We start from the raw sequence: 20,113 nt of genomic DNA, 5'->3' as shown, positions 1-20,113 counted from the left end.
TCACTGTTGCATGGTGGGATTGTGAGGGTTGTCTACGCGGAACTCATAAATATAATACCATAGTGTCATTTACTTGAACAATGTCAGTTTATATAATCATCTTTGTACTTGTTTCATTCATAGAAGCCGAAAAAAAATCAGTTTTGGACTGACTGCTTACAGTTTGTATCAAATATTAGCGACATTAAATATAAATTAAAAATGTGTTGTTTATGGACAAATCATTGCAAACAAGGACCAGCGCTGTTAATAACATTGAGCAATTTAAGACTATAATGAAAAGAATATGTGTTTTACTATATTTACACTGTCAACAGGCACAATAGATTTCAGACTGGGGGCTGAAAGTCATTTCATTAAAACCATCACAGTTTCAGAGGGTTTATTTAGCTTCCGTTACATCTCCAGACATAAATACAAATATTAAAGGATGCTATGGGCACTTTGTAAATAGAACAGAAACACAAATTTAATATATGCAAATATTTAAATATGTATAAACATACAGATGTATGCACATTTTCAGCAGTTCAATGCAAAACAGAAAAGATCCATAATGACACGATTCATGTAAATTTACAGGCATTTCTAAGATTTCTCTCGTTGTTCTCGTTTGCCTAACATGAATACTTATCATCAATGTGGTAATGTTTAAGACCACATGATCTGCTTCTCCAGTTTATAGTAACATTCTGAAGAAATAAGGGATTTGTTTCTAGCTACAATATGAATATACCATCTTCCATAAAGTCTTACTCTGTCAACCAGGCCAGAACACAGATGAAAAGAATTTTATCACAACAATCCACTGAAAAACAATCAAAACAGTGGAAGAATACTTTCAAATTAGCAGGTTAATGTCAAAGAGTAACATTCTTTTTCTTTAATCGTTACCTAAAATGTCACACAAAGAAACTGCAAATATAAAATAAGCACCGATCCACAATATATTACACTTTGCAATCGTAGAATATACAATTTTGATACTATCATAGTTGACTAAAGAATTATCAAACTTTGTAATTTAGCATAATTCTATATCTTATATATGTAACAGTGGTAAACCAAATATATCTTAAAACCTCTGCACAACTGCAAACTGGGCAACAAAAGAACAAATAAACAACTTTATTAACCATTCTTCAAATCCTTTCCTTTCAGAAAAGCAATGATGGCGTGTCTGTATTATTAGATATTAGTTTCTATACAATGAAAAATAAGTCAAGATATAGCAGAGAGATTACATGTAGGGTAAAGATTTTTATGTATGGCATTGTGAATGCTACCAATATTAAAAAATACTTTTTATTTTTGATGCAGCCATCAATTTGTCATACAACTACATCTGAGCAACGCTTTACTTTTGCACCCATTCGTCATAGAGAGAAGAAAAGAAAATACAAATAGCCGGCCATATCTATAGTAACAGCATTCCATTTACATTAAAAAGGATTATTTTTGTATCTATGTGAAATAACATGATTAGAAACCATTCATTTACATTTGATTGTCATTACAAAATATCTATAAATCAAAGTTATCTATAAGGTATAAAAGCAGAACACATATTTCTAAAAAATACCATAACAAAGAAATCTGAGAATGCTGTATACCATTTGTGGCAAGGCCTTCGAACAGTATGACACGCCAGTTCACATTATACTTTACCGTGTACGTATTTTGATATATGGCTACATGCCATGCCAAAATCTACAGTTTACGAGTACAGCAAGTGAACGCAACACCACTGGCCCCTTTACAAGTCGATGTAGTAGCCGTGTAATAACTGCTGCCTTTATGAAACCTTACTTTGTTCAGTTTCACTTTAGATTGCATCAGAAAGGCATTGATTTTAGCCTACAAATATGGCTGTTAAATTACAACTGAATTGATTTACCACCTCTGTGACAAAGTGCAGTATTATTAAAGTCTTAAACGACAGCTGAACAGCACAAGGATCATAAGAGTAGCATTATTTTCTAAGGCTTTTACGCTTCTATCTTATGATGCTAATGAACTTGCGTTCACCCCCTCCTGTATATTGGCCACTATGTATTTACATCAGACGAATGAAAAAGTTTAAAGGTATACAATAATAATCTGATTTTCAGCCTGTTATTGTCCCCTCGCCATAAAACTGCCATGCAGTGTCTGCACTGGCACTTTAATCAAGTGCAACAGGTCCCAGCTCTGCGAGAGTTGACACCACGTTGCTTTTAGGGCAAATGAACAGAAACAGTCATTTCTCCTGCAGTGTGACAAAAAGTCCAGTGTGTGAAAATAGCAGAATAAAATTCAAGCTCAAGCTCGCTCTCTAAATTTGAACAAAAGTGGGAAAGAGGCAAACATCGGTGTCTCACAAGCCATTTGAAGTAGTCCATTTCACTCCTTCCCGATTTTCACAGAGAACGGTCATTTCATCTTCCGCGGATTTAGATGACACTTTGTTCTTTAGAACATTGAGACGTTAAGAACCTAAAGACATTTTAAAACGGGGTTAAATTCATAATCTCAAAGTAAAAAACAACCATTTGTAATTTATACATGCAGCTATTTAAGTCAGCATCAATTTTTTGTATTCTGTAAAGACAAACTAAATAATAGATGACAGTATTTGTGGCAACTCAATCCAGCATTTAGCCAGAATTTGCACTTCGTTACTTAAAATTGGGATGTTTGAGTAATTTTATAGACATGTTGATTTACAACATGACTTTGGAATCTGTTCTAAGTGGTCTGAATCCTAAAGGACTAAACCTGTTAGTAATTAACATTTCAATACAACCTTTAAAAGTTCAAATAAGTTATAATAACTTTTGCTGAACATTCCTGCTACCTGATACCTCGCTGTCTGGATAACATTACAGTTAGTTATGAAATACTGAGTTATTCAAAGGCCTAAAAGATCCAGAGCAACTATGACCATTTGCACCCTCTGCATAAAACAGATGGTTTAGGTATCAGGATCATTTTCCAATGACTAATAAAGGAGGAAAATCTGTCTGATTTAATGACTGACTGTGAATTAATGGTTCTTGAATACACAAAATAATAAATGAAACAAATGCATTTCAAGAAAATAACAAAAAACAGTTTGCTGCTAATGAATGCGCATATGTGCACATATTAATGAGCTCATAACTTGTGAAAACAGTTGACTTTAGACTGGATTGATAAAACAGTACAGAAGTAGTGGTGTAATGATGAGTCAGCACTTCATTTCCTTCTCTAAAAATCACCCCAGATGAGCTGTCGCAACGACTTACTGTTTCTCTCAACCGCATAAAAATGACGAGCATGAGCATTAAAATGACTTAAATGAATGGTTCGCGTCTTTCCTGTCTGTTAATGTGCCGACATTTTATACACTAAATAAACAACAACAATCTATCGATTGTAGCAAACAGCATAAAGGTAATATGAAAAGTGGAACATCCTTACCGAATCATCCATAATAGAAGAAGGATCAAAGTAGTCTGGCTTTAGTTCGGTCCTTTCTCTTCGGTTCTTAGATGCCGGCTAAAAAGTAACAGCTCAGTTAGAAAAATGCACCACAAATTAAACAGAAATATGGTAGAAAGTGCTCATTTAGGCTTTTTCATTTGAAAAAAATCCACAGTATCAACAAAATGAAGACCTGCACCAACATAAATCATACTTCAGCGGTCAAACAGACTTCAGTGGTTATTATACAGACTCTTTTAAGGGACTAAATGGGTGTAGAGCTTAGAACATTTACTATAAATATTTCCAGAAGTAGCTGTCTGCTGGCAGTTCTTTCACAGCACCAGAGAACACAGATTAATATTTTATTAAGTACCAAATCGATATCCATCGTGTCAAAATCCATTCCCTCATTGATGTCTTCCAAGCGGTCCTCTGATGACATCATCACATCCTCCACAATTGGTTCCTCGTCATCCTCCATTAATCCGGAGCCCCGACGACTGCGAAGTGCCGAAAGAAATGAGTCAGAAGACCGTTTTTGCTTTTTCTGTCCCACCGTATATCAACAAACTGTCATATCCTATGAATGCCATAGAAGGGCTGTCTTACATCGCCTGCTGCATGTGGCTCCTCATCTTAGCGTAGTGCATGTTAACCCGCTCTTGGTGCTGACGGGCTTCCGTTTGTTGCCTCTGTGTCAACATCCAAGTAACTTGGGTACTGTGAAAGGATAGTAGTATTAACTTCATATTGCACACAGTTCCACTAAAGTACTACAAGATATTCTGGAGAAAATATTCATCACAAAGTAAGTCAGTGAAGAACGGTTTTTGTACTTGTAGTCAATGGCAGTTTGGTGTTGATGGTGTGGCTGCTGCTGGGGAGGCAGAGGCTGGTGAGGGTGCTGCTCTGCTGGCACGGTGAAAGAGGCTGCGTAGGTGTCATCTGGCCTCATCTTCTTTGGATCCCTCAGTACAGTGGAAGTGAGTTGGGGCGAATGCATCATCACGGGCGTCGGAACACTCTGCTCACGGTTCATCCAAGCCGCATCAGTGCTGCTGCAGCTGTTCTCCTCTGCAAACAGAACGTCACGAGTCAGAGGTTTGAACCTTTTCCAGGAACTGGGGTCTTTTTGGGTGATTCTCCCCTCGACTCTATTTCAACAGCAGGACCCAGGGGCCAATCACAGTTGCTGGAGAGATATTTTACCCCCCAAAAAAACTGTTGTGGGTTGGAGCTTTAAAATTCCCAACTACTTATTTCTACCTTTCTGTCTCAGTTGTCCAATATTTAATCTCCACCGTAGCTTCAAGTTGTATGACAGCATAAATTGTTGTAAATACAACACTTTAACTCAGGAATTCGAGGCCATTTCAATCAGCTGGGAACACGTGAGTGAGAAGCATTTACACAACGTTCAAAGGCACAACTAAAAACATCCACAGCCCACGGAAATGTGCTACATTAACAGATTATGAGTGATGGTGAATGAAGTGATGCGACGCCCCTGAGGCCATTTTACTGCTGTGTGTAGCATGCTCACTGCAGGCTGACACAGCAGCAAGGACGTCACCCTTCAGTCAGCTTAATTTGGCTGGTACACCCGGTATTTCAGACCTCAGTGAAAATGCAGAGGACCCAGGGCTGAAATAATGTTTTAATTCCATAAAAAAAGCAGCAATTAAGTACTGTGCCTGGCACACATTGTTGCATGTTTGTGAAGAAGTAGATTGCTCACCTTCAGGCAATTTTCTCTTGCTAGCAGTGGCTGGCTTGGACTTTTTACTCCTGACGGTGGACCCTCGACTGCTTATCCCACTGATGACAGACATGGTGTCATCGTCCCCTCCAGCCTGCAGGGAATTCCTGTACGAGATGAGAGGCAGCCAGCAGTCCTCCCGCTGTAGGGCCATCTGAAATGTCATGAATCGCTCCAAGTACATGTGACTGGAAAAGTTCAAATGACAGTCAACATTAGTGTTTTCAGACTAATACATAAATACCAATATAACATTAGAGCTTGAGCCTCAAACTTACACTGTCCTTTTGTCCTGTCGAATCAGTTTGCTTGAGAACTCGCTCAGGATATCCAGAAATGCTAGATTATGCGGTGGACCTCCTTCTCCTTGAGGACTAGGCTCTTTAAAAGCAAACTCAATTCCATTCCTATGTCAAATACAAAAAAACATTGCTAACTTTGCTAATTACAAACACACAATGTCCCTCTGCTCTGAACAATCACTTACTTATGTAACATGGCAATAGCCTCCCTCGTCTTCAGCTGATCCAAACCAAAAGTCAACGAGAAGCGTCGTGCGAGTTCTTTTATACCACAGAAGGCTGAGGATGAGCGGTCGAAATTGAAGCCAAGTTCAGACAGCATCTCATTGAATAACTGCAAGAGACAACAGAGCATGAATTTACAACACTAACAGCTTCACAGGCCAAGACGTCTGGAAATAATGGTGCAACAAAATGCATCAAATGTCTTTTTTGCATTTCATGTTGCAGCTCAGTTCAAATCTTCTGGCTTTTTTGTTGTCGTTTGAGATATTTGGGACCGGTATATGCACAGTTTCTCTGCAACAGCAATGAATCCCTGCACACTCGTGCCTGTTTTCCGAAGAGAGCTGATGTTTGGAATTCATGCCCACAGACTGATAGTGACACTTGTAATGCTTCAAAAAGACCTTGAACTCAAGAAGACACACAAAAAGCTGTGAAAACGATCTGCACCATGCACTGGGAAAGAGGATTTGGAGTTTACCTTTTGCAGGCTCAATACGAGTGTCTTTGCACATTGTATTTTGTCGATTTGCCTCGTTTTACTCATGGTTTCCTTGATGATATCTCCATAATCATTGTAATACTGGGAAGAAAGTATAAAAACTGTTAAAAGAAAAAAGGATGGGGGGTGGTGAAGGAACTCTTTACATTCCTGAATGGTTAACACCTACCCTCATGTACTGTTTAAAGATATCTGCCCCGGTGTCCATTTCAACAACATTGTATATGATTAATTTGCAATAGGCAGCAAGGAGGTTTCTTCGCTTGTGCAGGGCCTCAATTTTACTGGCTTCATCGTCTTGATGTCCATCTGGAGAGAGAAACGAGATTAAATGAACTTCTAGAAAGAAAAAAAAATTAGATGATGGCGTTTACACAATATAGGGTGATGGACTGTAACCTGTGCTGTTGTTGTCATCGTCCTGGTCGATGAAAACTTGATCAAGGATGAAGCTGAGCAGCTCTGCCTGCAGAGAGCTGTCTGGCGTATAAACCAGAGACTCCAGCTGTTCGCGGCCAGATGACATAATCTGGTGACTGAAGATCAGTAGCAGATCACACAGTATGGTGAAAGCCTGGAATAAACAACATTTTACTTGTCAAAACTGAGTCGAATTTTCAGCTGCAGTGAAGAAAGACGAGCTCTGAATTCTGATTCATCATCGTCCTACCTGCTCTTTGACTGCTGTGTTGATGCTGTTTATGTAACGCTGACACATTAAGCAGAAAGCTCTCATTTGCTTTCTCAGGGTCATCATATCACCCTGTAAGGAGAAAATGTTCAGTTAATGTCCTGCAAGTGAACATAGTTCAATACTTTCAGAGGCTAACAATTAGGATCAATTAGGTATTAGCGCTCATGTTTATTAATGTAAAAAGCATTAGTGAGCAGTCAACCAAAACACAGTGATGTTTACAACATATTTTTACATTATTTTGGTTATTATCCCAGCCTGTTTAAAGGCTGTACCTTTATTGAACTGCCTTCTGAAACCTTTGCAAGATGCCACATGATGATGTAATGGGTGCACTGCATTGAATGAATCACGATCTGAAGGGAACAAAACAAAGATTAGATTAACAACAATGTTCCATATAGTCAGTGTTCTAGTACAGTCTCCGTAATGAGAAACTGACACAGTCGGTATGTTTTCCATACACACCACGGTTCCAGCTTTACGAGGACATGTTATTGCACTGCTGTCTGTGTTCCCACAAACAAGCATGAGAGGAGAATTGATCTGTTGACCAAGTCTATTCATCTCAGCTGCAATAGGTGGCATAATGTCCCCCTTCAGCTGGTGAGCAACAGAAACTGGAGCATGCACAGTGCACCTTGGCCAGTATGTCTCACTAAAGGTGTATAAGCAGGCGTTACTCAACTCTGAACCGTATTAATTGGGTGTGTTAGTCAGACTTTGATCATTTCTAACTTTTGATTTAGTATAATTTTAGTCAGACGAACGTGTTTGAATTGATTTCGATAGTCCGGTTTTAGTTGGATGAACACAATAATTACATATTTTTTTATAAAGTTAGATAGATGTGTTGAGTTTATGTTCATCTACCTTTAAGCTAGACTAATATATATATATTTAGTAATGGTTCAATTCATTTTAAAATGATCTGCATGCATCTTTTCTTTTAACTTTCGGTCTTCATTTTTCTCACAAGGGACATGCTCATCTATCAAAATAGAAAGAAAGACAATTCGAGAACACTTCACCCATTTCCAGTAATTTAAGCTAATTTAATTGGTTAAGCATTTAGGGAAGCTGCTGTCAAAGTGAATGGCAGACTCTGCTGTTAGTGCTGTCATACCTGTTCAGGCATATCCCCGTTCTGCAGACCTGTGCTGAGGAGCCTGTAGTTGCTGGTGAAGAGATCCCACTTCGACAGATCATGTGCACTGACAGTAGAAAAATTAACAAATGCAAAAGAAAGTATATTATGACATTTGCATTCATACAAATTACATTTACATTGACAACCTGATCCATATAAAACCTATAACTTAAATATTAAAGCACAACTGGAGATGACTAAATATTTCTCTTTTTCAACACATTCCACTGTGAAATGTTAAGGAAGAAAACTTTTGAGCTGCATTACTTGTGGAATGCGCTGATCTTCTTTAGAGTCGACAGAACCTGGTAGGCATCGTCCTCATCTGGTTCTTCACCCTGACAAGCAACAGATCAAACTTCTAAAACCTTGAATGTTCACATTTGACCTGGAGACTGTGAACATGCTCTAAGAGAATACACCCTAAGGAACCTCTTACAGCACCTACCTCTTGCAAGAAGTCTTCCAGGAGTCTGTTGAACTTGTCCACCAGCTCATCTAGAAGTTGGGACCGGGCAATGTCCACACGGTTGAAGATGGTGAACTCCTCGTTACAGAAATAGTGGTAAGTAGTAGAGCAGGCCTCCAAGACTTCAGTGTCTGTGTGCTTATCCACAACCTCCCAGATTTGCCGCAACAGGGCATCCAGATGCTAAATGCAGAAATATGACATTAATTCACTGTCATTTTAATTTAATGCATTGAATATCATGTGATCATCAAATCTAAAAGGTATGTTAAAAAAAAAAAAACCCTTAAAGCAAGTAAAAGCTGGCAAACCTTTTCTAACCGGCCAGTTGTGTAGATGTCAAGATCAAAGTACTTTGGTATTTGTAGTAAATTGGTCACCTTATCAATATCAACACAATACTATAAGAAGAAAAAAAGAGTGGTTGAGTTCAGTGGTTACATTTCAAACCTGTCAAAATATGAGTCAACTATGAGAAAACTACAGTGCAGAGGAGTCACCTTTGCAAGCAACAGAGGCAACGCGACAGCGAACATCTCTGTGACGCGTGTTCGGTCATCCAGCTGCGTTTTCTTTTCCTTTGCAGTCAGGACCTAATCCGTCCACAAAACCACAACCACATTAACAACACAAAATCATTGGAGAAAAAGTTCATCCTCTCCCCTCCAGCATGGCAATCTGAGCTCACCCTCTTCCCTGTGCCTCTTCCTACAGGAGGGTGACATTCACAAGCCTGCCGAATGGCACAGAGCATAATCTCAACCAGAGCCGTTTCCTGCCGATCGGTCAGAGCTAAAACAATAAATAAAAACAATTAGAGTAAGTTACTGACAACTGAAGTACCAAGAGGAGGAGAACAAGCTGAACAGATAAAATAACAGCTATGCTAAGAGGTTCCTTGTCCTTAAACATGGGCTAAAATTTAAGCCAGTGGTTCTTTACCTTCCTCTCCCGGCATTGGCTCATCCAGCAACAAGCTTATCATGGTCTCCCAGTCCTTCAGCAGCTCTGAGGCACACTCCCACAAGCTGTCCACCAAGTAGGCTCCATGTTCATGCAGCTGTAAACCATTGTTGAATGAGTAAGGAACAAGTTTATAGACACAAAGCAGACACCTCAGATAGTTTCCATAAATATAACTTTAAATTAGATATAAAGTAACTTACGATGAGCCCAAGATTAACACAATTGTTTGCTCACCTCACTCTCCAAGAAGAAGAAGACAGTAGTCTTTATAAGGCTGCCGTTGAGGCTCTGCCTGCCCCTCCTGGGTAATCCGTCATCCTCGGGACCTCGATGGCTGAAGAGCCTTCAATTACCACACAAAAAAGGCTGTTAAAAATAAACTCTGAAGGCAGGTGGAATACGATCAAAATGTCGTTATCTTCTCTTTATAAATTTGTTTCACAGCTAACTTGTTGCTTAGAGTACGAAACAATCACTGCAGCACTCCAACATGAGCGCAGCTGCTACCTTTCACAGAGGAGGACGATAGCCCCTCAGAGCTACCCTTCCAGCAAACTGAGTTTAATAAAGTGGTACAGAACATTCCTGCGAGTCCATCTGTGAGTATCAACTATCAAGAGCCTCTTCATGCACGACGGTAACCAGTACAGCGCATAGATTCTGCTGAAGTTTCTGTCGCTGGCCTTAATCTTTTGTTGGATAAAGCATTACTCACTTCTTAAAGAGAAACTCTCCTGCAGAAACAGCAATGGGTCGGTGTGCCGAGTAAACCAGATGATATACGCTCTCACAGTCCTCTGCTGTCAGCACCTCGTCACTACTCCTGTCAGATGAAATGCCAACATTTTGTTTTTTAAATAAAGGCCAGTTTAATAAATTACAGATTAAAAATTCACCAAGACATCAGAAAAATAAAATGAAACAAAATACTTCCAGAAAAGTTGAGATGCTGCGGAAAATGGCGACTTGCAAATCTTATAAACAAATGTTTTATTCACAGCAGAGCACAGAAAATGCATAAAATAGTAAAAAAATTAGACGTTTCATAAAAATGCATTAGTTCATCTTCAATTTGATGCAGCAACGTGTCTCTAAAAAGAAACCTGTAACTCATTTGTTCAATAGACAACAAATCACGAACACGATTGGGTATAAAAACAAGAGCACCTCAGAGAGGCAAAGTCTCTCATCATGCACGGTTCAACAAGACAGTGCTGAACTGCATCTATCACCACAGCTTTGTAGGGATGCACCGGCCTGGAGTCCAGGCTTCTCAGCAGCTGAGGACATTTGGTGCGTCACAAAATCCAAAACAGGACAAAGAAGAATGGGACAGCATTTCTCTTCCAGAGGTTTAGTAACTGCTCTCCAGATGTTTTCAGATTCTACAAAGTGGTAAACATGGCCCTGTCCCGACTTGTTTGAGACGTCTTGCTGCCAAATTCAAGATGAGCTATTTTTCCTGAAAAGGTTTAAATGAAAACTTTTGACATTTGATGTGTTTTCTATGTTCTGTGAGTAAAATATTTGTTTGTGAGATTTGGAAATGGTTGCATTCAGTTTTTCACATTTTACACATCATCAACACTTTCTTTTAGACTGAAACTCTGAAGATTTGTGTTCATCAGCTTTATGTTTGGGAATCATAACATTACAGTCACAATTTTCCATTTTTAGAGGAGCGAAAGTTACTCACTGCAAGACAAGAGTCAGAAGTTTAATAGCTTGCACTGCAACATCATATTCTTTGTCCAGAGTCATAGACACAATGCGATCCTGTAGGAAATGAGATGAAATGTTTCAGATGCCATCTCAGTAATAAACATTAATATTCATTTACGGTTAAAAAGAAGTTAAAAAGAAGCCATTTACTATTTTTTTGTTATCTGCATATAAACAAGCAACAAGTGTGCATTTCCATCTATGAGATGATTAACAAGAAGCCCATCACTGATAAAAGAGGGATGCAGCTGCTGGCACACCTTGAAGCGACTGGTGAAGAGCTCCAGTCGTGAGCCCAGATCTCTGCTGTAGAATAAGCCTTGCAGGGCAGTCAGGCACTTCAGCCGCACCTCTCCTTGCTGCAAATAGGGTAAAAATGCATTTAATGTTTGAATGTTTGTCCCTCTGAACAACATATGAGGATTTACAGCTCTGGTATGTCATGTCAGAAAATTCAAATGACCAAATATTTGCCTTTGTGAGCTGTTCACTGAAACAAAAGTCTCACACCAAAGCAAGAGTGTGTACAGTGCCAAGAAACTAAGACATTATCCTGCATCAACAGAGCAAAGACGTGGGTGAAAAAGCCAAAAACACCAGAAGGCGTCCTGCCAAAAAGCCAACAGCCAACTCACCCATGCATAAAACAAGACCTGAGGCTGAAAAAAGCACCGCAAAGCCAAGTGTCTACGGGCAATACTGAAACTAACAACATACAACAGGAACTTTTTAGTTTCTATAACTGTTGGAGGAAACACCGTCAATTTTTTGTATCACCGTCACAGAAAGTGAGGACGATTTGGTAGGGATTTTTTTAGGTTTTACTACAGACTGAGTACTTTCCCATCACTACAGGAAACCACAGTATGACTGTACTGTGATTCTTTTAGCTACACTGACTAGCGCACGAGTTAACGGTTACACATACAACATCAATCTGACACCTTATAATGACAGACATGTTATTTTCCCAATCATTAAATAACTTGTGCACATTGAGACAAAAACTGCCTCTATGTGGGTCAGCTGATGAGAAAAAGAAACAAATCAAAAACAATCTAAAATGAGTCTGACACGTCACAAAATGGGGAAAACGTGTCTTCTGTTGCCTCACCTTGTCATGCATTGTCCAGCCAACATACTTCAAGTAACTGTCATTGAGGAAGGCATCGCTGTACAGCTTCATCCACACTCCAATCTCCTCGATACAAATAGCTCGGATTTCAGCAATGGCATCTCTGAAAAACACACAATAGATTTCAGGCTCTTAATACGCCCTCATGTAAACAGAACCGTTCAAATCTGTTAGATCTTAAACTAAAAGCATAAACTTATACTGTTGTTGACAATAATTTCACACTAGAGGGTGCCAAAATACCAGAAATGAATATTTAAAAAGTCACTTTTGTTGTAAGACTCAAGTGGGAACCATTGAAATGTTCATGAAATGTTCAAGTCAACACGCAGTGAGTCAGTCAAGGAATTCACGTACCGATATCTGTGAACAAACACTCCCTTGAAAATTGCGTTCATCATGTTTTCAATTTCATCTTGATTTTCTTGAAGCTGAAAGATAAAAATAAATTTAAACTTTTAAAGAATCATTCACAAGAGAAATTTAAAGAGAAGATTTCTTTATTTCTATCGACTGAAGCATGACTCGCTCTACAGCAGGCATATATCTGCTTTACTTACCTATTCCTGCAACTTTAAAATGCCTCAAAAATGATCACAAACAATGAATCCTGGAGTTAAAAATTAAAATGGACAAATACGGGAATTTACAGCACTGGATGGTTTCTGTGAAATTCATTCAGTATAAATTGAAATGCCCAAGTTCACAAAAAATCTAGTGGAAGGTTGCCAACAAATTCCCACAAGAACAGCGATTTACTGAACAGGAAGTGCAAAAAGGATGATTTACTGACTCTCAGCTGTGTCATTCTTACGCAATGTGGTCTGTGACTAATATGAGGGGCATCAGAGGGAAAGTGTTAGTCACTGAGATATTAGATGAGAGAATATTAAAGCCTCAGATTCTGAGGCAGCTGTCAGAGAGAAAGAGCGTTTTATCACAACAACCAATAATCTGTGACTGTGCTGAAATACACAGAAAAAACTGCTGTTGTATCATGCAAATGGAGTCATTTTTATGATAGCAATACAGAATAAATAGCTATGTTTCATGGGTTTCAATTCTTTTAACCACAGTGTCTAACGGCAGCAAAAACAGATCGAGTTGGAAGACAAATACAAGCAAAGGAGAGAGAAGCCCTGAGGAGGCAAAGGAGGCTGAGACTGAGGACAGGTGAGAGAAGTTAAGAGGAACAGAGGGAAGTGAAAGAGTGGAGGAAAGGGAAGAAGTCATGTATGTTTGGACGCTGAAAGACACTGTTAAAAGACAGAGTCATGCACTGAAAATGTTAAGTAAAAAGTACAAAAGTACTACTCTCAAAATATACCTGCCAAAGTACTACAAGTTAAAGAGGTCATTGTGCTCACTGGAGCTTTATCTGGAGCTGATTTGAACTAACTTACATTGTTTGTATTGCCTCACATACAAGTAACTACAACTGGGATATTTTAGAGTTATTGTCAGTGTAGTCGGGTTTTTCTCACCTCTTTCCGTTTCTGTAGAAGAAGTTCCAACCTATCGTTGGCTCTTTTTGCAATGACTTTGTTCCTTTCTGCCTCATACTGCCTCTGTGTGTTGTCCATGTTGATGCTCAGGTTCAGAGCGACATTTACCAAGGCTGTCATCAACTTCATAGCTGGCAAAGACAACAAAAGTGATTGAATACATGTCTGAAGGAACAATAACGGCAGAAGCATGCAGGTGTACATGCAGCAGAAAGCCAACTGACCTGCGAGTGTGCTTGTATGTCTGAACGCCCTGACCTGCGAGTCAGACAGGCCGGTGAGTAGTGAGATGACCGTGTCCATCATATACTCGTCGTAAATGATGCTGTACTGACATTGTCGCACAAGGACTGCAATGAAGTCACTGAAGTTTATCCTGAATTTCTTCCACTGTGGTCCTGAGAGTGTCAGTGGATAGTCACCACTGTCCTGTTTGATGATATCAGATTCAGGTCAGGAGTATCACATCTGGACACTGTACACATTTTCAGTTTAGATACGGCAAACAAACACCCAAACACAGCCTGCGTCACCTCATCAAACTCCTCAGTCATTTTTCGGATGATTTCGGAGTTCTGCAAATGTCTGAACATCTCTCCACTCACAGCACCTGGAAGTACAATCACACAATTTCAGCAACATTCTGCATCCTGATTTGCTCCCAGGCATCCAAACTGCTGCACATATCACGTCAGATAACTACCTTTACAGCCAGAGCACTGAATAAAGAAGTTGATTAACTCCAAAAGAGCAATGTCCCTGTCCTGTTTGTAGGCCTCGATCCAGTCATCAACAACAGACTAGAACAAAACACGACATTTCAGACAGAAATTAATGTCAAACTCAAACACCATTGCTGAAAGACTTGACCCATTATAGATGAACCAACGTTTAAAACAAAGTAGCCCACAGGTGACGCACAAGTACAGACATTTCCCGAGCTATGACAATGGCATGAAAAGAAGAATAAAGCACCCACCTGTGTGGCACTCTTCCCCATTTTAACCACCTCAAAAAGGGTCATGTTCTCCATGCCGTTCTCCTGATGATGGCCATTCACCCAGCCAAGGCCAGGGACCCTGCCTGCCCCCCCACCTTTGGCCTTGTCTCCCAGCGCCTTCTTGCCCCTCTTGGCTGCCTGTTGAGGAGAAAGTGGAAAATTAAAGTGTTATTGTGTTATGACAGCTCTCAACACAGCAGTGACACAGTCGACTGAGAATCTTATCTGATTACTGCAAGTCAAAAACTAAGTCACAGTGTTGAAGTAAATCAGGTTACAGACATTTTATGCTAAAGGTGATGCAGGATCAACTTATATTCTGATCAAACAGAGCGGCAGCATCTATTACACAATCTTTTCGATGCACTGGAAACCAGATGAGGGTGTTTTATTGACTTCCACCCACTGTGTACTGGGTGCAGTGTAAGCCTGCATGGCCCTTGCTGCACAAAAACAGGTAAAGAAAAATCGAGAAACATACCATGCCCTTTCCTGTCTTTGCATTTTTCCCATCAGGCTCCTCAAAGTCAGTATCTGAAGACAACTGAGATTCTGCCTCTCTGCACATAACAAATACAATCATGTTGAAACAAGCAAATATAGAGGGAAGCTTTGTGTAGATGTATACAACCTGGAACATTCACAGATGTGTGTAACTGACGACATACGTCGGTGATTAACTCACTGAGGAAACTGAAAGTCTGCATGCAAATCCTGCGCTGCTATCATTTCTTCAACATTTTCTGGAATTTCGGAAGTCGGCGTTGAACTGTTCTGGTCCCCAAGCAAGAAAGGCCCTGAAAATGCCTGAAAATTAAAACAAGTGTGATAAATGTAGTGATGAATCACAGCACAAACACTCGTTTACTGCACGATGCAGAGCTGAAGACTCTATGAGAGGAAAATCAGTTACCAACCAAATGAATAAATGGGCTCGATTTTTCTTTGCATCCAACACTTTTTTGTTCATTTAGATGAGTAGAAAATGGGACTAAATTTGTGAAAATGTGAAATAAGGTGAGCTAAATACTGACATTTACGTTCAATCATTTTATCAAGTTTTATAGTTACTTTTTTCATTGTGATTAAAGCAATTCATTATTTTTATTTTCCATGTTCCCAAACAAAGTCCTGTTTGTTTTCAGAGCCAGAGAGAGCACACCACACCCCCATTCCCTGTTTACAGTTGCCTTCAGATGCTTAACCTTCCTGCAAACCCGAGTAAGGTGGACGCATTATGTTAGCTAAGCTGTGAAAAGGGCTCATGCAGCCCTGCATATCTTGGGCTGGAATCAACAAGCTTTTGGCAAGACAGCACATCTTAATCAGCAGCCTGTGAAATCTCACACACAGATCTCAGCAACAACAATGCTACCATGTAATGAGCACGCAGCAATATTATGTTTTATCAAACATTATTTGATCAACCCCATCCACTTCCACTGCAGACTTCCAGGGAACAGTGGAACTCAGTCTCAGTTATCTCACATTTGATATTCACCAGGTAAAAAAATGAGTATTCAAGGCAAGACAAAGCGAATCCATCACTAGCTGTGAGATTAAAAACAGATCTACAGCAAAGCAACAAGCCAACAATGCCATCCAGCCATGTGTCTGACAGGCAGCTATGTTACTGTTCTACGTTCATCACACGTTTTATCGAGTTTTATCTGCTTACATGAATCAGAGGAATACATAATAAAGAAGAAATTTATTCATTTTGTGAACAATCAATCTGAAATAAGACACCACTGGTAAACATATCCGCTAAGAGAATCTAGATTTATGCTTGGTGGACTGCCCAGTTAACAGTCTCTGACTGTGGGTGTTCAGAAGACATTTGTGCACATACTGGAGTTACACACAGGATACATCCAGCACCGCCCTCAGAGGTCAGAGCGCCGTACACCTACGCTGTAACCGAAGTCTCGGGGGGACGACAGTCACTGGACGCTTGGTGGATTGATAGAGAGGCGAGTACCACTGCCAACACCCGCATCATTTTTCGTCTGGTGTTTTAACAAGCTTTTACCAGAGACAGCTGGGATTAACACATACACAAATAGACAGTTACAACAGTCTGATTGAGTCGCCTCCCCCCCGCTGGAGTGCTCCCGCTGCGCTGATATCTTGGCTAAATACCTTTGGCAGAACAGACCCATCCTGAGAATACAAGTTGCACAATTGAACAATGTTAAATGAAACGATAAGTTGGTCCGCAGCTTGATGTTGACTGAAATATCGAAGTGTGCCTGCAGAGGGTCTTTGTGATCTGACTTCTAAATAGTTTGGTTCTGTTTCAACAAAATCTGCACCAATAGTTTGGTTCATTTGAGCTCATCCGAGACCTTTAAATCTGAGACACGTCCCCTGCATCTCAGAGCAGAAAACACGGCTTATTTTCTTATTAGTTTGAAAGCAAATTTAATTTTCTTGGTGATTATTTGAATCCTTCATGTTTGGCTGGATAACTAATCTTTTTTTTTTTTTTTTTTTGCAAGCTCGACCAAAAGGTGCGCCGCCAAAATAAAAGCAGTAAATCAAAGCAATAAAGCATTTATCTAGGATTGTTTCACAGTAGTTATATTCAAAAACACAAATATCAACACCAGCAATGCATAGAAATATGCAAAGTTAACAGAGATTGAGTGAATGTGGCTTAAGCAGCTGATGAGTGACCCTTCCAACTGTAACTTATGCCTTAGTGGAAATATCAGGGGCCACAATACCATCAGCCCATTGTAAAAAGCACCTGGCCCTTTTAGTTTTTGGATGCTTTTGGTCAAAAAACATATTTTTCTGCTTTTGGCATTTTGTAACAGCCCAATGTATCATTATTCGAAAGGCAAAAGTCATATCAAAGCTGCATGTCATGGCCTATAAATTATTAGCAAAGTCTTAGTTGTGATGGCTGAATTCTATTTAGCTGCTTCCATTTCAATGTGACTCAAAGCTATTCACTGAATAAAAAGATGTCGAATTAAATAAAACTGTTTCAAATTGTCTTGTTTTATAAAAGTCCTCTTTACAAACTGCTGCTTGAATAAAGAAAGCAATCACTAAACATGTTCACATCACATTAGAGAAAACATAATGTCCATTTTAGCAGATTGGAAGCTTTTAAATACAAGTAAATATGTCTCCAGACTGGACAGACAACCTGATCCTGTGGCTAGGGATCAAAACTCCGCTTCAATAATCCACATTTTTGCTTTTTTTTTTGTTGTAAAAACTGTAAAGAATGAGTGTTTATTACAGCAGAGTTTCCAATAAAACTGTTCTCATTAACATACATTTCTGTCTCTTTCGTCAGACTGCTAAGCACACCAGAATCTGTGCCCATGAAGACAACGGAGCGATTCGAGGTCGCTTAAAGCATCTCCAGACTGACACGGTGATCTGCAGTCATCTGACAAAAATCACCATCCAAGTATCGTAAAGACTACGTCTGTAAAGTGAATTCTGCTACACTCAGAGCTAACAACTCTCATCCCAACACCAACACTGCTAAGTGGTGAGAATGTTTGTACAAGGGCCAAGTCAGCAGAGGACGAGTATGGGGCCTCAAGTCACGTTCAATGACTAAGTTTTGTGTGGAAAGCAGTGATAGTAACTGATGCTGCACACTTCCACTGGAAATATTACTTCTGTGCACCATGGGAGTATGCTCAGATGTCAAAAACCACACCTTTTCTTTTATTACTTCATCTTCTGGGCCAACAGTAAATAAATACTACTTTACTGTGTCTTATGATATTAGATATTAATCAACGCACTGACTAAGATAATGTAAACTATACTACAATACTACTGGCATCATAGATCATTCAAACTGCAGTGAAGAGGAAGGGAAAACAGATTCAGCTCATCTTTAATGGTCCATCAAAGTAGATGAACATGAGTTTGACAGCTTTATATGCATATGTGACGCCATCATACTACTGTAGTAATGTAAGGAAATCACAACGGTTGGGTTTAGTTAGTCCACTTAGTATAGATAGGACTATTTGTAAAGTAATTGAATTGGATAAATTAGTTTAGCCAGACAGATACAAGTGATTTGCACCATTATAACAGATCATTTGGGAGGGGGAAGCTTGTGGGGGCATGTGTAAAAATGGTTAACAAGATTAAGCTGAAGAAAAACAGCGTAAACACGAGGTTTTCTCTTTAACGGCACAGACCAAGGGACTGACTTTGGACACGAAGTACCATCGATAGAAACGTAAACTGGGTCGAATCGCCTCGTTGACAGTAATATAACATTATCCGAATGTCTTTCACAAGTAATGTTGTCAGTAAACTTTAACAAGACTTTGGGCGTTTAAACCAGTTAATCACTTCAGTTCTGACAGGCGCAGTTGCATACTTCCGAAGTACAACACAGGTACAGATGTTTGGGAGGCTGGCGATCCCTGCAAGTCTCATGTCTGACTGACATGCCGTCTTGGCTATGACGGCCAAGCAGCTCTCTGACCAAGGCGACCCAACGTTAGATAAGAGTCGTTAGCCCGACATTAAGGCTCTGACTTGATCTTAAGGAAATTTTCTCAGCTAATTTATCAGCACAGAGCTATGCATGTCCAGATGAGGATTCTGTTCAGCATGTTGATATATTATAAACATCACAGTAGCTGCTAGCTTGGTTAGCATTACCATTAGCAGTAGATGTCTGACAAGACCATTAGCATACCCAAAACCAGCTGGAACACCAGGGCATAATTGTTGATTACGTTCATTTGAAGTTATACTGATAGAGAAGTATTTCTACGATAATAGCTACTGATGACACTGCTCTCAAGTGTCTGGTCAGTTAGCAAGTACAGCGGCATCAATTACAAACTCCCTGGATGTTAACGTTAGCTATCCGCCATTTTACAACTTACCTCGTTTTAATTCAAAGACGGACAGAGACCAAACAACCCAAACGTTGCGGGCTTTGCACAAAGAATGTTTTTGTTAATTTCCTGTACAAATAGCAATTTTTATCCACTTAAAAAAAGAATGGTTTTATTTTTTTTTTAGCTAGCGTTAAGAAGCTCCTTGGTGGCTAATATAGCAAGAAGGTACAGAGTGTATTTTCGTCTTTATGCATGCAGCACACACACCACCTGTCGGTGGTACCGTGTACTGCAGAGACGAAGTGCCGTGTCCTGCCTGTCATCAGCGCTCTGATAGATCCCCATTCAAGGCACCATCCCAATAATTCCCGTTTTCTAATCATAGACAGACAATAA

General features: G+C 39.6%; 1 protein-coding gene across 2 annotated transcripts; it reads right to left on the bottom strand.

The window, feature by feature from the left end:
* Positions 1 to 365: 365 nt before the first annotated feature.
* stag2a (STAG2 cohesin complex component a) lies at positions 366 to 19,988 on the bottom strand. Of its 2 annotated transcripts, none has more exons than XM_072374483.1 (34): positions 19,763 to 19,988; positions 15,562 to 15,683; positions 15,358 to 15,436; positions 14,856 to 15,014; positions 14,580 to 14,676; positions 14,410 to 14,486; positions 14,101 to 14,305; positions 13,856 to 14,007; positions 12,729 to 12,802; positions 12,351 to 12,474; positions 11,497 to 11,595; positions 11,211 to 11,290; positions 10,230 to 10,337; positions 9,749 to 9,857; positions 9,491 to 9,608; positions 9,237 to 9,340; positions 9,049 to 9,141; positions 8,860 to 8,949; positions 8,528 to 8,731; positions 8,347 to 8,417; positions 8,056 to 8,143; positions 7,205 to 7,285; positions 6,906 to 6,998; positions 6,635 to 6,809; positions 6,405 to 6,544; positions 6,215 to 6,316; positions 5,694 to 5,842; positions 5,485 to 5,613; positions 5,186 to 5,394; positions 4,284 to 4,521; positions 4,057 to 4,167; positions 3,821 to 3,947; positions 3,442 to 3,519; positions 366 to 2,475 (listed from the first exon to the last, which is right to left on the bottom strand). In XM_072374483.1, exons 2-34 carry the CDS (start codon positions 15,603 to 15,605, stop codon positions 2,452 to 2,454), a joined length of 3,831 nt encoding a protein of 1,276 aa, XP_072230584.1. In that variant the 5' UTR covers positions 15,606 to 15,683; positions 19,763 to 19,988; the 3' UTR covers positions 366 to 2,451. The 2 variants fall into 2 exon arrangements, with proteins under 2 accessions (XP_072230584.1, XP_072230585.1); XM_072374484.1 differs by having other exon boundaries at positions 15,562 to 15,673; positions 19,763 to 19,829.
* Between the last annotated feature and the right edge of the window lie 125 nt (positions 19,989 to 20,113).

This window comes from Leuresthes tenuis, unplaced genomic scaffold (genome assembly GCF_036924035.1).
Source record: "Leuresthes tenuis unplaced genomic scaffold, fLeuTen1.0.hap1 SCAF_21, whole genome shotgun sequence".
Lineage (NCBI taxonomy): Eukaryota > Metazoa > Chordata > Actinopteri > Atheriniformes > Atherinopsidae > Leuresthes > Leuresthes tenuis.
The sequence above is the reverse complement of the archived record's forward strand: the minus strand, read 5'-3'. Positions and strand labels throughout refer to the sequence as shown.

Coding starts and splice junctions, on each gene's coding strand:
- stag2a (XM_072374483.1), bottom strand. CDS start 15,605: ATGATAGCAGCGCAGGATTTGCATGCAGACTTTCAGTTTCCTCA. Junction 11,596..12,350: donor GCTGGACAATGCATGACAAG/GTGAGGCAACAG, acceptor CCCTATTTGCAG/CAAGGAGAGGTGCGGCTGAA. Junction 6,545..6,634: donor CGATGACAACAACAGCACAG/GTTACAGTCCAT, acceptor TTCTCTCTCCAG/ATGGACATCAAGACGATGAA.